The sequence below is a fragment of the Argopecten irradians genome, chromosome 10, assembly GCF_041381155.1.
Source record: "Argopecten irradians isolate NY chromosome 10, Ai_NY, whole genome shotgun sequence".
NCBI lineage: Eukaryota > Metazoa > Mollusca > Bivalvia > Pectinida > Pectinidae > Argopecten > Argopecten irradians.
Window position 1 is genome coordinate 36,291,153 of NC_091143.1, and position 17,648 is coordinate 36,308,800.

At 35.5% G+C, this 17,648-nt stretch overlaps 1 protein-coding gene across 1 annotated transcript in view; it reads right to left on the reverse strand.

Moving 5' to 3' along the window:
* Positions 1–2,708: 2,708 nt before the first annotated feature.
* LOC138333781 (elongator complex protein 1-like) overlaps positions 2,709–17,648 on the reverse strand; it is a 34,111-nt gene continuing 19,171 nt past the window's right edge. The window contains 15 exon segments of the mRNA XM_069282365.1: positions 2,709–3,025; positions 3,762–3,846; positions 5,339–5,493; positions 6,112–6,239; positions 7,062–7,203; positions 7,936–8,122; positions 9,566–9,628; positions 9,789–9,850; positions 11,667–11,868; positions 12,925–13,022; positions 13,535–13,658; positions 14,337–14,482; positions 15,067–15,152; positions 15,729–15,872; positions 16,269–16,427. Coding sequence (XP_069138466.1) covers positions 2,940–3,025; positions 3,762–3,846; positions 5,339–5,493; positions 6,112–6,239; positions 7,062–7,203; positions 7,936–8,122; positions 9,566–9,628; positions 9,789–9,850; positions 11,667–11,868; positions 12,925–13,022; positions 13,535–13,658; positions 14,337–14,482; positions 15,067–15,152; positions 15,729–15,872; positions 16,269–16,427 — 1,867 coding nt within the window. The 3' untranslated portion in view covers positions 2,709–2,939.

Genomic DNA, 17,648 nt, shown 5'->3' on the forward strand with positions numbered 1-17,648 from the left:
AATAACCTACACCTACTATATGATATAGTAGGGAAAAGCTATTTTATTTTTCCAAACCAGATGCAGACGCCTGTGGGTTAACATAGATAAAACGGAAAACTAAAAGCACATTGAAAATATGTTTCAGACGAATCGAAGTACACAAGGAAGTATGCTATGATTGTTATCGAATCTGATGTAAAATCTGATCTTTTTTTAAAATTCTTTCGGACGAGTCTCTTTTGTATACTTAAGAAGTAAAGAAACTGATTTTGTTGTTGTTATTGAAAATGGGTAAAATTTGAAATATTTCAAATTTGGAATGAAATGAGACCTGTAATCAGTTTTTATAATTTTAGGCTTGTTTGAAATAGAACCATTGCACATAGAACAAAATGAACCAATTAAAGAAAGCTCCTTAAATGACTGGTAAAACAATAAAAAAAACGCGATGAAATTTAGAAACGGTCTAAAATCGTGTTGAGTGACAAAATTAATTGGTTTACAGTTCAAGTTCTGTTAAATTCGATGCTTTGTATTACCATAACGGGCAGACCTTCTCCACGTTTGACCACGACAGCAGGGACAATTCAATTTGATGCGTTTAGCTGTTTAAATTTGTCTTAAATGATTGGTAATACATTAACCGAGAAATCGCCCACCAAAAGAATGATCTATGTCTGACAATGGAAAGCGGGATAATTTCTCTGCTTTTCAAACTTCTGATATCAAAATACAAGATGGCTGCCTGGTGGCCATCTTGCTGATGGATATGTCCCAAAATGCCATATGCATAACTAGGACCTATGTGGAGCCTAAACATATCGAATTTGAGAAAGATCCCTTCAGTACTTTCTGAGTAATAGCGGTAACAAACTTCAAATATAAAAGTCCAAGATGGCTGCCTGTCCGCCATATTGTTGACCAATCGGTCCTAAAATACAATATACACAACTAGGATCCTTTAAGGAATCTAAATGTGAGACATGAGACAGCTTCCTGAAGTGCTTTTGACAAATAATAGTAACAAGAATTTACAAGAATTGTTAACTGACGGAAGGACGGACTGAGGACGGCCATGGACAATGGTGATTTGAATAGCCCACCATCTGATGATGGTGAACTGAACTTAAATGTGATGAAAATTAGAAACATTCAAAAATCTTGTTGTGTCACAACATTATAATTAGTTTTAACAAAATTTACACGAGTTTACAGTTTAAAGTTTCATTCACAGTTGATGCTATGTCTTACCATAATGGTCAGCCCTTCACTACGTTTGACCGCGACAACGACAGCAGGGACGATTCAAACTGCGCTCACGTCCGCGCTGGGGCTTGGTGGTACAAAAACTGCTGCAAATCCAACCTCAATGGTCGTTTCCAAGAGGACAATGGCGACTCCGCCTCATCCATGTTTTGGCGCGACTTTCCTTCCGGTCGTGTGCGCGCTCCATTAAATATGTCCAAGATGATGATTCGATAGACACAATCTCGGTACCTGTGAGCAATCGTGTTACTGCAGGTGTTGAATTCTCTACATTACGATGGTATTTAATTCCAGATGATTTGAAGAGGTTAGTGTTGAAGACAGTCGTTACCTTTATCGATATATCCCTTTCTCTGATTGGTCATCAAACTTTACCAGTCCATTCCTGCTTGATTTGATTGTTTGTAGTTTAATGTTAATATTTAGGTTTAATTAACTTTACTAGCAAGTTACTCCTTCCTGTTTATCACATGCTTGAAACCGGAGCCAATCATTGCATTTGTCGTCGACAACTGCCCCATTGGCATATTTGCACAATATACACGTAATTTATCTACAAGCGGTACTACAAGCATGATAGTGAAGTAATTTGTAGTAGACTGAAGAATAGCCTTGGAAAATATGTTGTGGTGAAAGTACCTTCTGGTTTTGAAGTCAGCACCTGTACCGTAATATGTCATGCTATTGCATTGATTATAGAGTTTCTCAATAAAAACAATTAATTTAATAATAAATAAAGACTTTATAGCACCTGTGACCACAGGAGTTTGACGTTCTGTCCATAATATATAGTACAAAATATATATATATAAAAAATACCCCTATATACTATATAAAAACACGTATATAGGGGTATATTTTTATATATATTTGTACTATATATTATTGACAGAACGTCAAACTCCTGTGCTGTGACATAAGAAATAAAACAACTTAATGTTCAGATTCTGTGTACACTACAGCCGACACCAACTATCTGACAGAAACCTATGGTTTGTCGTCCACAGTTAGTTATTGTAGCAATACCATTAGGCAAAAAAAAATAATGTCTGTTTAAGGTTACATTGGCAAAATAAATAGGGTTGGTAGGTCGGGGGATTTTTTTTTCTTCAGTGTCTTTCATTCTAAAATAATGGCAGGAACCAAAGTCTGAAATCGAAATCCCGACTTTTAATTTTTTTTCGCAGAAAAATGGAAAAAAAAATGAGGGTCGGTCGGGTAACAGACATATCATTTTTTTGGCCTTATCATGTTGGTGTGGATTTATAATTTATCAGGTTTAAAGGAGTTATATGCCATATTTGGAAGACTTGTTATGACTAATACGACATGTAAGACAGCCAGGGCACTGTTGATCTGATCAGGATCTTATTTCATGGGAAGGTCCTTAGTGCTGGGTTGTTCAGAGAAGGTATTGCCATGTCAATGAGCTTTGTCAGAATATAGAAATCAGATCACCATTCTTATACATGAATTGTTTAATTAATCGGCCATATTATTTTCAAATGTTCCCATTAATTTTAAAGAGACATATTTATTTACCTTCATTCTATACATTAAGACATCCTTAAGTACAGATATCAAACATTAAATGTTTATAACCTCGATATTTCCCATTCAAGTCATGTCCTCCATTCACTTAGAATTGAATATTGCACTAGCTATATATTAGTTCCATAGAGATAACAGAGTCAAGTCTTGGCAGAACCTGAGTCCAACACATGCAGTTTCCAGCTGACTTCCTTACGGAGATTTGGCGGTATACGAATAACTGGATCTGTAACATACATATATAAGGAGTAAGGGTCAAAGAAGTAATATCAACAGGATTTTCCAGATGACACGGGATCCACACGGTTCAAATTACTTCTTTGTCCCATATATTAGGAGTAAGAGACAGAAATTGAAAGCAAAAGAAACTAGATACATTATATAATTGTAGTGCTGGACTGGACTGCTTCATTTGATATGTACTATATGTACCAGAATTTGGAGGGTCCCTGATAGGAATACATGTTTCTCTCCTATGTAAAATATTTCATTTAACACCTTTTTAACTTTACAGACGTGTCAGGTTCAGTGCCAAGGAATGTCTGAAACCTTGACTTCCAGAGGTGAAGGGTTAGGAGGTTAAATATCAGAAAACCTTAACCTATATAAGACTTTTAATTAGCGTCCAACACTGGTTATTAAGTTATTTTGTATATTAAAGGTGACAAATGGTAATTTATATCTATTAAATACAGGAGAAGATGAATGAGTATTTTTTTCCTTCAGTAACAAAAGTTATTTACTTTGCATTATTGCTATCATTATTAAGTTTTAGCTTTCTATTTCATTTCAGAACAAAAGTAATTAATTGCATTTGGAAAAAACTCTATGGAATGTGGTACTGATAGTGCAGACGTTAAAAGCAAAACAAAGCTTAATTATGTCAACAAGCAAAAAACCAGATTATTACATATTTTGACATTTGAATGTATCTTGTATATGTTTTTTAACAGGTGACTTACCTAGTTTTTCCTGAGAACTTGTCAGAGTTTGGCCGCGCTGAACTGCTTGTGCTATACTGTTGGCTGTAGTTAATGGTCCAAGTGTCTGTACAGTGATAGATGTTTTTAAATCATGATTAATTATCTCCATAGGAATTGAATTTCAAATGAAATAAATTTTCCAGATTTTGGCAAATAAGTTTTGCCTTTAAGGAAATCATATATTTGCTTCAAACAAATTTATATTATTTGCTATAAAACTCCTCTATATAATGGACAATCGTTTATAAAGGACAGACTTATGCCTCTCTACAAGTCCCTAGGCTGAAAACCTGCGAATTATAATCCCTATTGGGTATAATTTACTATTTAATTGACCTTGGTATAAAGAACACCTGTCTATAAAGGATATTTTGCTATATTTACAGTTTGCACTGACATGGACTCAATTACCATGCTTTGTAGTATTATCATTTTCAGTGTATAATGATAGTACAACACGTGCAGCGATTCTATTGTTACGAGAATAGTTGCTGGCGTAGCAATGCAGGGTCATGACCCCACTTTTGGTGGGAAAATATGAATGACTCGATTCAAGAATAGATAATATTGATTTACGTGAAAAACTGTTAATATAAGGAATATATTTTTATTTTGTTGAGGTTATGAGGTAATAATGATATGGAGCCCGTGTAAATTTTATGTAACCCGGCCTGGCTTCGCCGGGGTTACATAATTTACACATGTTCCATTATCATTATACACTCATAACCTCAACAAAATAAAAGTCTATTCTTTAAATGTCCCTTTGGTGTCCTTTATAGACAGGTTTTACTGTACTACACTATATTCCCTTACACATTACTGTATAACAGGAAAGATTTGTGTAAAAATGTTCTTTTCGTGGTTGTCAATTAATCACCAATACAAACAAGAGATCCTGGAGGGATCTTTGCGCCCACCAAAGAACAATCTACGTCTGACAATGGAAAGAGGATCTTTTCTCTGCTTTTCAAACTTTTACTACATATTACTATATATTAAATTTGAGACAGATTGATTCAGTACTCTCTGAGATATATAACACTAACAAACTTCAATAATCAAAATTCAAGATGGCTTCCTGGTGGCCATCTTGTTGACCGATCAGTCCCAAAATGCAATACGCACAACAAGGGCCCTAGGGGAACCTACATATGAAATTTGAGAATGATCCCTTCAGTACTTTCTGATAAATAGCGATAACAAACTTTGAATATCAAAATCCAAGATGGCTTCCTGGTGGCCATCTTGTTGACCAATTGGTCCCAAAATGCAATATGCACAACTAGGGCCCTAGGAGAACCTACATATGAAATTTGAGAAAGATCCCTTCAGCACTTTCTGTGAAATAGCGATAACAAGAATTGTTAACGGACAGACGGACGACGACGGACCGGACAGAAGGATGGACCATGGACGAAAAGCGATTTAAAAAGTTCAAATTTTTAAAAGTTTGGAAGTTACAAACCATGAAAAAAAGTTTCCACAAACATTTCATGTTTTACAGTAAATAGACATCAAATAACTCTGATCAATATAAATAATATAAGACTCACAGGCTGAAATTCTCTCTCCTCGTCTCCATCTCTCCAGATCTCTGGAATTCCTCTCTCTATCAGGGTAAGGAGCTGGTCGTACGTTCTCTGTAACTCTGCGGCCTGTTTGTCATGGTGAAACTGTAGCAGAGCTCTCAGTAATGCATTTGTCTCCTCTGTAAAATACAGATTATGGGGATATGAATTATGCTTTTTACAGGAAGTTAATTCGCTTATAGCATATTTTTTTGAGGTTTGACTGAGGATGTCTATTATCTAAGAGAAATCTGCTGATAAAAACAAATCATGGAGTGGTGGCTCGTGTTTCATATGATGTACATAACAAGGCTTTACTGCATACCTAGTCATGTGATACAGTCACAAATCTAGAGAACACAAATAAACCAGTTGGGATCATCACAGATGAGAGATCAGTATTCACACATGACATGTACAACTAACAGTATTTCCCTCTATAAGCAAATGAATGATACTAAATTATCTATCACGTGTGTGTGCTTGTTTGTTTGTTTGATTAATTAACGTCCTATTAACAGCTATGGTCATGTAAGGACAGCCTCCCATGTATGCGGTGTGTTGCGTGTATGTTGTGCGAGGTGCGTATTTTGGGAGACTGCGGTATATTCATGTTATGTCTTCTTGTATATGGCGATAAGAAAACAGCTACATGATTAATACTGTTATTACAAATACAACAACTCAATGTTGTTGGAAGTGATAACGTGAAATTAAGTTGCCATGGAAATAAGTTGATAAACCGTATAAAGACCTACCTCGCATATCATCTATCATCTTAATTATCTTCGCCAGGGCAGCGATGAGAGCAAAGTCCTCATACTGACTTCCCTCCTTCAGCTTCCATTTTTTATGTTCCGCCTTACGCCTGTTCTTTGCTGATGATCTGCGCAAAAATTAAAGAGATACTCATCTGGTTAACAAACTCAACTCACCCTTATAATTTTAAAATGAAATGTTCCATCCATTGTTTTAGAAGATTATATGTTTGTCATTAGGGATGTATTCAGCTAGCAGTGTCATTCAAAGAGTGTCATTTCAAATCGGGTATAAAAAAATTGTTTGCAAACTTTTTAGCGGATTCTCACAAAAGTTTGCAAACAATTAAAAAAAAAAATAAAAAATAGTGACATATGCTTATAATTAATTTTATACTCTATTTGATGAAATGAAGTATGTTTAAATGTAACATATATAGTGGTTTTTCAAGGGATTCTTTTTTCCGAATCAATACGCAACGTCAATGTCTCTAATTGTTGACGCATCACTATAACGTCGGGGTTTCGCGCGCCATTCTCGATTTTTTTTTTCCATAGTGGTATGCAAAAAAAACATTTGGCCAATCAGAAAGCCAGCTTTTTTTGTATGAAAAACAAAGAAAAATTAATTATTTTAGATGAAATGAATCATTCTAAATAAAATAAAGAAACTATCAGTGATATTCCTAATAAAATGTTTATTCCTTCAACATTTTGAAAATAATAAAGTCATCATTTTTTTAACAATGAAATGAAAATTTACAAGTAAAGTCCAAACAAAGTTTTATATTGAATTTCTGCACTTCAGGCACAGGGGTTTACAATGAATAATTTCAATTCTATTTCATATTGATTTCAACTCTCTATTATTGTTATTTCCATTATAAATCATTACAAACCCCTGTGCTTTGGAAGAGTTGAGAGTAGTCTGTAATATTACATCTTCTTACCCTGAAGATCTACTGTATAGTGAAAAGCGTCCTGAGCGCCCAGACTCCGAGGAATATCGGGACGACTGGATGCTCTCCCCTGTGGCACTACTAGTGTCGGAAAATAAATCTGCATCTGCCATGTTTCCGGTTCCTCCACTCTCTACAACAGCATGTCATTCACGATGTCTTAACATACACACAGGGACTGCTAATATATTATTGGTACATGTGGTATATACATAGTACATACAGTCAAACCTGCCTGAGCAATCACCTCTGTATAAAGACCACCTGCTGAATAAAGACAACCTCTTTATAAAGACAACCTTCTGAAAAAGACTACTTTTCTAGAGTACCAAAAAAAAAATTCAACCTGTGTATAATGTAAAGGCTACCTGACTATAAAGACATTTTTCCTTCTGTCTCTTGGATGGTCTTTATAGACAGGTTTTGCTGTGCTAAGGTTAAATATCCCAACATTAGTTATTATATAGGGTACACAGGCATATTGTCAGAATAAATGGAGCTTCTGATCAAACATTCAGGTGCAAGCTTTCGCAGGCAGTTTGACTGACACATGACACATACCTCAACTGCCAGTCAGCTGCTTGTATAGTAGCCATGTATTATGCTCGCATGTGTACCTATATTCAATGTCGGTGCTAACATTATGGCATATACAGAAATACAAGTCTTGTGTAGTACCCGAGCAGATTGATAGACAGCAGGTGTACCATAAACATAAATACATTGAATATTTATTTTGCATGCCCTTATCTCTGCTCAGAAAATGCTTTTCTGTAAATTAAGAACCATTGATGAAACTTGAGCCTTTAATAATAAGCTCTGGATTATTCCTAGTCCTGATACCAAAAAAAGAGCCGACGCCTACCTAGAAATTCCCAGTCGGGCTTTCTCTTTGAAACTTGAGCCTCCTCTCTAACTATAGCTAGACGTTTCTTGTATTTTGTGAATTCTAGTTTGGAACTATCCAGTAGTTCCATCTGTTGACTGTAGTTTTCTGTGAGGGCACCCATCAGGTTTGTTTCAATAAAGTCTGTTCTGTTGTATTTGTACATCTGTTGGACATAAAAAAATGATTCATTGGTTAACAAAATATGTTACATTTTATATATACAGTAAAACCCCTATAACTCAAACGGCATTTGGAGGAATACAGGGTATTTGACCCATCGAGGATGGTCATGATCGATTATCGATAGTCAAAATGTCCTGGTCTCAAAATATGACAAACAATGCATGTCAGAGACATTTTTAGCTCACCTGGCCCGAAGGGCCGGTGAGCTTATGTCATGGCACCGCGTCCTTCGTCCATCGTCCGTCCGTCAACATTTCCTCTAAATCGCTACTAGTCATAAAGTTCTGCATGGAATGAAACCAAATTTGGCCACAAACATCCTTGAGGGAAGGGGAACAGAGTTTGTATAAATTTTGGCTCTGACCCCCAGGGGGCAGGAAGGGCGGGGCCCAATAGAAGAAATAGAGGAAAATCCTTTAAATCGTTACTAGTCATAGAGTTCTGCATAGAATGTAACCAAATTTGGCCAGAAACATCCTTGGGGGAAGGGGAACAGAACTTGTATAAATTTTGTCTCTGACCCCCAGGGGCAGGAGGGGCGGGGCCCAATAGAGGGAATAGAGGTAAATCCTTTAAATTGCTACTTGTCATAGAGTTCTGCATAGAATGTAACCAAATTTGGCCAGAAACATCCTTGGGGGAAGGGGAACAGAACTTGTACAAATTTTGGCTCTGATCCCCCAGGGGCAGGAGGGGCGGGGCCCAATAGAGGGAATAGAGGTAAATCCTTTAAATCGCTACTTGTCATAGAGTTCTGCATGGTATGTAACCAAATTTGGCCAGAAGCATCCTTGTATAAATTTCGGCTCTGAAACCCTAGAGCAGAAAGAGTTGGGGCCAACAGGGAATTTAGAGGCAAATCTTTAAATTCCTTAAGAAAAGAACAATGATCCTTTATTCAGAATATTACTTGGCATTACAAACCAGGTGAGTGATACAGGCCCTCTGGGCCTCCTGTTATTAGAGTGATTTTAAGCATTTTGAATTTTTATGAAAGTGGTTTATAATAGCAATATCAAATTAAAATTAAAACTGCATAAAAATGAGTTTTTGAAAATTTCTCAAGGGCCAAATACCTGTTCAATGAATACATTGTTTGATATTATGTCTTTGATAAAATGGGGATATAATTCTGTTCATGGAATAAAGGAGTATTCCACGAATAGCTGTTCGAGCTATCCAGGGTTTTGTTACATGAAATATAAAGGGACATGGTCTGGTCGTCAACTTTATAAAATGTACATAGTCCTGCAAGTGTCTGAAGTGTTACATTTGTTTGGTTCCAAAGATTTGGTACATCTAAAGTGTGGGTTCATTTGGATTGCAAGAATGTAAAATTTCAAATAAATTCCATCAATTTTATACAGATTTGAAATATTTCTTAAAATCAAACGAGAATGAAGTCAGTGAATTCTAGACTTACCAGTCTAAGAGCTTCCTCCCATAGACAACCATCTATAAGACAGACAATGGCCTCCTCTGTATCCTGGTAACCATGGTAACAAAAAAAAAATAGAATAGTACTCAACACTGAATTTCAGAAATCCTATTGTGTCAGATAATCGAAATCGCTCACTTTGAAAATTATTGAACAATCACATTAATTTTATGTGTGCTAAAAACTCCAATTTAGTTCACAATCTTACCTTTGCATATTGTTCCAAGACATGAGCAGCATCTTGGAATTGTTTCTTCATCTTCAGTTGTTCTGAAAAATATTTAAATAAAAGTTACAATAAAAACATGTTTATAGCGAACACACTAACAAAAACTTCATGGTTTAACAATAGTAAATTTCATTCCCCATCAATTTCTATGAGATGTTTGTAAAATGTATTTCTAACTACAGTAAAACCCCTCTCGAACCCGGATTCCTATTCGTCGAACTGGTCGTACGGTCCCGACCGTGTCCCTATATAATCTATGTAACAAAACCCCCTATTCCTCGAACTATTGACCTGGTCCCCTGCTGTTCGAGTTATAGGGGTTTTACTGTACATGTATATACGGGTCAAGGAAGTAATATCAATGGTTGTTTTCTAGATAACACTGGATCCTTATAAACACATGTTTGTAGGATACAAATTACTTGAAGTTGTAAATATTGTGGCGATAGAGGATCTTTCATGAGTAGTTATGTGATATAAAATTAATCAAACAAGTTCAATAATTTGATATGCCACAAGCCTTTAGGCGAGTGGCATATTAGATTATTTAATGAGTTTAATAAATTTCATATCACATAGCCACGAGTGTAAGATTCTATTTATCACATAACTTTAAATAAAAGAAATAAAAATAAAACTTTAGATTTCATCTCTAAATAAAATAGCAGAAATCCAGCTTGGATGTGATGTTTTCGTCTACTGAGACAATCATGCGACATTGTTTATTGATTATGATGTCAAAACTACCTTTGATGTCCAAATGATCTTTCATGAGTGCTTATGTGATATATAATTTATCAAACGAGTTCAATAATTTGATATGCTACGAGCCTTTATTTAATGAGTTTGATAAATTTCATATTACGTACCCAGGAGTGTAAGATTCTATTTCTTACATAACTATAAACAAGCAAATTTGTGGAATTTCCATCCCCCGCTTTCATGACATATTGTAGGTAAACATTATTGAGGTTAGGTTTTACCTTGGTTGAAATATGAAAAAATAAACTGAAGTCTTATTCGGAAGTAAGATGTTTAAAATAATGAAAGTGGCTATTAAACTTGGCTGAGCTCTTAAGGCATTTAACTTCGATACTAACTAATACTAACTTACAAGAAAATCGTTTTACATTTGTAACAATTATTGCACAGGGAATGGCAGAAAATGACATTTTTAGTACATCAAAGGGCCATACCTCCACTACATCATGTCGGCCAAAAGTGGCAATCGAACTTGGCCAAGCCCTTAAGGCATTTGACCTTGTTACCAAGTTTGAAGAAAATCGATTAATATTTATTAGAGTTATTGCAGAGAAATGGCAGAAAATGACTTTTTTATATTAATTCAAAGGGCCATAACTGCTAAATAAGGTCCATCGCAAGTGGCGATCCAACTTGGTTGAGCCCTTAAGACATTTAACTTTGTTATCATATTTGAAGAAAATTGGTTAATATTTATTTATCTACTGAGACAATCATGTGACGTCATATTTTGATTATGACGTCAAAACTACCTGTGACGTCACAATTATAGTGTTATTACACATGTGTCTTACGATATTTTTGCCATGGCTGTATGACATAGCTGGACGGGCCAGTTATGTGATAAAAGAAGTAATTCTAACAGTGTGGACAGAATATTGTTGAATTTTTGAGGCGATCTGCCCCTTTGTCAAGCCCCAAAACTATATGATTGTATACTTATAGCAAAGTAATTCCGCTGGTCGCCAGATGTTCATTATAACAGTGTACAAGTCTATGGTATGCTTAATCTATAGATTAATCTGTTTTTATCTGTATTATCATTTACAATCAAGTTGACAATAACGTTGTAGGTATTAAGAATAGAAACTGTACCTGCAAGTTTGCGAGCAACATCAGCCTCAGTGTCTGAGCTGTACTTGAGTCTTGCGGTCATACAAAAGACTTGTCGCCACTGTAGACTTTCCTTGAATTCATTGAGGGCTATCTCCCACTCTTCTGCCTTGATATACATTATTCCTGCATCAACATGGCGTCCCTTCTCTGATAAATAGTCACCATATATCTTTGCAATACTCTGAAAAGAAATTCCAAAAATAAAATAATTGTTCGACTTGCACCTTTCTTATCTTCCCTACTCTTTATTTCCCCTGCCACTTCGCCATTTTATTTCTCTTTTCTGTTTTAAGATCTATCCATCCACCTTTTATTTTTTTAATTTTAAATGTATCATTCATCTCCCTTGTTTTTTACTATATACCATAAACATAGCTGTTTATTTTTGTGAATAACAATATTTGTGACTTTGACTTAAAATGATAAGATCAAATTTGAGCTATTTCGAAATCTTAAAGATACTCCACCGCTGACAAATGGTATTTTTTCACTATTAAAAACAGGAGCAGACGATTTAGTATTTTTCTTCAGTTACAAAAGTTACTTACTTTACACCATAACCACCATTGAAAAGTTTGAACTTTTAACTTTATTTCAGGTTAAAAATATAAAAAACAATTAATTGCATCCCGAAAAAATTCCGTACACTATATCCTATATGAAATGAATGTGCATGCACCAAAAGCAAAATAAATCATTTATATTATTTTTTGTGTTAATTAGACTATTATATACACGATTAAACACCAATTATTGTTCAAATGATGAATATCATTTATGCTCTATCGGCGGTGGAGCATCTTTAAGGGTACATGTATATATAATTCATACATATCTCAGTATTTTAGGATCAAACTTTTGTGATCCTACCAATGTCCTATAAAACCACAAAAACAAATTAACCATGCAAAAATAATCGACTGTATGGTATATCTGTTTCTTTCTTGCCACTTAATCCCATACACAGTAAAATATGGTTATACTATATCTCTAGAGACCTTTGAAATTACTTTGTTACAAGCAGAGTTCGCTATACAAATATTGCAAACATACAACAGGTTCCATGACAAGAATGAAATTTCTACGTTATAACCAAGAACCGGTTGTAAGCGTGGTCATTATAAATGTGTTTTTCTACACTTCCTTGTGTCATAATCGGTTTTATCCACATGTCGCGTTTTTCAATTATCTCCCCTGTTTCCTATAAATAATTTCTAATACAGACAAAGTCTCCTACCTTGAACTCTACAGACGTCACTGGGAACAACTGAAGGGCCTCAGTGTAAAGTCTGTGTTTCTGTATCAGTGTCTTGCAAGTCTCAAAGTGCTCTGGTCCTAGGAAAATAAAAGTCAATGAATACATGGAAAGTATATCTGCCTAGTGGTAGACAAACTCTATACCTGTATATTCTTTTGTGCCAGAAGCTCACTAGCATTAATTCCAGCAAAACAGACAAAAAAAAGTATTTAGCTACGATAAAAAAAAATATGAATGGTGCAAATCTGATAGAATATCACAAAGAAGAAAGTGTGCTATGGTTTCATTTTGCCTAGCGTCTTATCAACTTTCTTTTGCTTGTAATTTACTTTTGTAAATTTCACGGTATAAGTATATATATAAACAAAAGTTTAACTCAGTGAATTAATATCTTCATTATTTATATTCCAATCAAGTTTTAAATTCACAAATGTTAATCTATGTGGACTTGTTTTGAAATTAAAAGAAAGCTGATTTTCAGTAACTTGAAACAAGTCCAATTTGTGGAGAGCCAAACATGATCAGAAACTACAAATGTTTTAGGATTGTGATAGGAGAATGTCTGTATATGTACTAGTGATACACGTACCACATTTACTGATGTGTATCAAGGCCTTGCTGTAGCGCTTCAGGTGCTCGTCGATTGTATACAGTTGGAAGTGACCAGTCAGCTTACGGAGCTGGTTTAGGAAGGGAATATATTCCTTGGGATCCTACAGGATAAATAAGGTCAAGTGTCATATAAGGTATATAACTGTTAAAGCTGCGGTAACCTTATTTCTAATTTCACAGATAACAAATTACAAGCTAAATATAATTTGTATTGTAAACCACAAAATTAATTTTCCTGAAAAAAAATAATATTTCAAGTCAACATATTCACAAATACATATTTCATATCCAAGGCTATTACTGACAATCATACATAGAATTATTTGCAAAACATTTCAATTCATGTGTCTTTCTCACAAAATTACAAAATTTGTATCTCACGAAACTGATAAGGTTCATACTATAACACAACAGAATCTCCTTGTAACAGGATCATGATGTACACTACTCAGGACTTCATGGTACATATCTCCTTATGTAGCCCTAGTTGTCCTTGTGTTCTAATAACCATATCTCTTTTTAACTTCTTTTTATTTCATACTAGCACAACATATTCTAAGAAATTCACGTCTCATTTCCTCGAACCGCTGTAAAAACAGATAAGTGAATTCGTGTCAATTCTATGAGAATGAAGGAGAATGAATCATATTTTAGTACATTTGTATAAATATCTAGTGTAGATTGTGGTAAAATATTAACACAGAGACAAAAATATGTGAATTTGTGGTAGTATTTGTAAAAGTGTTTTTCCCTACAAGGAACTTTCCCTACACACTAACCTTCTGTGATTTTTCAGCGACCATCAGAACTAGGTCAAAGTCGTAGGTTCCCAAGGCGACATCAAACATTTCATTGACATCCACAAGGAAGACGAGGTATTTAAGGACTTCCTCTGCAGACATGGTCTGTTGGTCACCTGGATTAGCTATGGTTTAATGGAAATCAATAGTTAAATTATTATCAATTTTAACAATTATCAGGATTTAGAGTTGAAAGAAGCATGGGAAGAGTAACTGAGAACTACCAACCACTGTAGCTGTTAAGAAATACCCTCACTTGGGCTGTGGAATAGAATGTCAGTCATCTTTACCACTCAACTACCGTCATTGTGGTTCACAGTTTTATTCAGTGTCAGAGAATTAGTTATTTAAGCATTGAAGTCACTATTTTTTAATTTCATCGGGGTATGAAAGAAATTTTGTTTGCAAACTGTGTGAATCCGAGTTTATGCGTACGATTCCGTTGATTTTTCAAAGGGATTATTATTGTCAAATCATTATGCAACGTAAATGTTTCTATTGCGACGTCACGTTAACGTCATATTTCTGCGCCAATCCCGGATTTTTTTACTATAGTGGAATGCAAAAATATATAGGCAAATCAGAAAGCCACAATCAAAGAAAAATTTATTATTTAAAACTATAAAAAAAAAAAAACCCAGTGCAGATGATACTCGGGTGCAATTTTTACCCCTGACAATGTGGTACTAATGCAAAATGTTAAGCTTACCTCTGAGATTTCTAACCATTAATAGGGCAGCCTCCAGCTCGGGTGTCGTCTTACGTACATATGACGTTAGTATGGACAGCAGGTATCTGGGAAACACAATTCAGAAGAATACAAACCATACTTCAAAACAGACATTCATAAATTCCAATATAGCATATTTGCATTTACAGCTTTAATTCCAAATACATTGTACCACAAATAGATTTCTATTAATCAATTGGATTCATTTTTGTTTATTTTCTATACATGAACAGTCAGAATAATTTCATTAGCTGACCCTAGAGAAATTTGAACTCAACATCATGCACATAAACGATTTCTTCAGAGCTCTTGCTTCAAGGTGAGATTTTTATCTGAAGAATCCTTAGATTCCATTTCTGTTTCAATCATTTTAAAGTAATATTTTATTCAATATCAACCATTTGGGCTTTTTCTGTGTCTTGCACATATGATGAATACATGTATTTAAAGTTTATATGCACTCATCATTATAATCTCTCATCTGTTTACTTAGCTAAATCATCCACCCCTATAATTTCATAATGAACTAGTCCAGTTCAAGAATTGAAAGAGTTCAAATGCAACTTTAGGGGGAAAACTATTTAAGTTGTCAGAACATCAAACAACTAAAGAAGGTTACCATGACCATTGTTCACACTTACTTCTTTTCGTTTAAAGTGACCAGCGCTTCTCTCACTATATCACAAACTTTGTCGACTTTACTGACTCGGTCAGTTGCGTCGTCCCCAACAGGGGCTGACCGGTTGTAGGCGGCAGTGTACATAGTGACGGTACAATCCTCCTCTCTATTAACAAGAAATATTTGGTGTATAACGTGAACCTAATATTAGTTACAGTTTGTTAGTAATCTAATATGGAAAGATATTGGGTCTAAAAGTAATTTGTATTGGGTGAGGCGAAGAAGAATCTAATACATGATCAACATTACAAGATTCTTGTCTGTGGAGGGACAATGCTGTTAAACAAACAGATCAGTCATCATTATAAACAGGCTAATTTGGGTAATATAAGTCCCCTATCGTATGTAAATGATTAGGTTGTTTACCTCTTGCCTAAATGAACTTAGAGTATAGTGCTTTAGAGCCTCAAAAAATTTCAGATTGGGGAAAGAAAATATATGACATCTACGTACATTGGAAAGTGGCTCCAAATTCAAGAACTGATGAAACATGAAAAGTTACCTAAGATCTGTTAGGAAAAGGTTGATGTAGTCCACCACTGCGACTTGCTGAACAAAATTTTGAACGTTGTCAAGGAAACTTTGAGGACAGTGGTCGTATATCAGGTTAAGATTCAGACGATGTTTCCTCATACACACAAAAGCTTTACCGAACTCCAACCTGGAAAGGTTAAAGACCAAAACAAAATACATGTAAAACAAAATGTCATTAAATTAATATTTAACATGTTCGTCTATTTCTTTATTGTGAGTTTATCATTTCATAAACCATAATATAGTTTTGTAGGATCTATTGGTATCTCACTGAACTATTTTTTTTATAAAATCAGGCCAAAGTTGTAACAGCACAGACTGGTCAATTTCTCAGCACACATCAAACCATGTATCTCATAATTACATGTACAATCAAACCTGTCTAAAAAGACCACCCAGATGACAGAGGAAGAGTGGTCTTTATAGCCAGGTGGTCTTTATATCCAGGTGGTCTTTATATCCAGGTGGTCTTTATAGCCAGTTGGTCTCTATATCCAGGTGGTCTCTATAGCCAGGCGGTGTTCCTTATATCCAGGTGGTCTTTATAGCCAGGTGGTCTATAGCCATATAGCCAGGTGGTCCTTATATCCAGGTGGTCTTTATAGCCAGGTGGTCTTTATAGCCAGGTGGTCTTTATATCCAGGTGGTCTTTATAGCCAGGTGGTCTCTATAGCCAGGTGGTCTTTATAGCCAGGTGTTCCTTATATCCATGTGGTCTTTATAGCCAGGTGGTCTCTATAGCCAGGTGGTCTTTATAGCCAGGTGGTCTTTATATCCAGGTGGTCTCTATAGCCAAGTGTTCCTTATATCCAGGTGGTCTTTATAGCCAGATGGTCTCTATAGCCAGGTGGTCCTTATATCCAGGTGGTCTCTATAGCCAGGTGGTCTTTATAGCCAGGTGGTCTTTATATCCAGGTGGTCTTTATATCCAGGTGGTCCTTATATCCAGGTGGTCTCTATAGCCAGGTGTTCCTTATATCCAGGTGGTCTTTATAGCCAGGTGGTCTCTATAGCCAGGTGGTCCTTATATCCAGGTGGTCTTTATAGCCAGGTGGTCTTTATAGCCAGGTGGTCTTTACATCCAGGTGGTCTTTACAGCCAGTTGGTCTCTATAGCCAGGTGGTCTCTATAGCCAAGTGTTCCTTATATCCAGGTGGTCTTTATAGCCAGATGGTCTCTATAGCCAGGTGGTCCTTATATCCAGGTGGTCTCTATAGCCAGGTTGTCTTTATAGCCAGGTGGTCTTTATATCCAGGTGGTCTTTATATCCAGGTGGTCCTTATATCCAGGTGGTCTCTATAGCCAGGTGGTCTCTATAGCCAGGTGGTCTCTATAGCCGCGTGTTCCT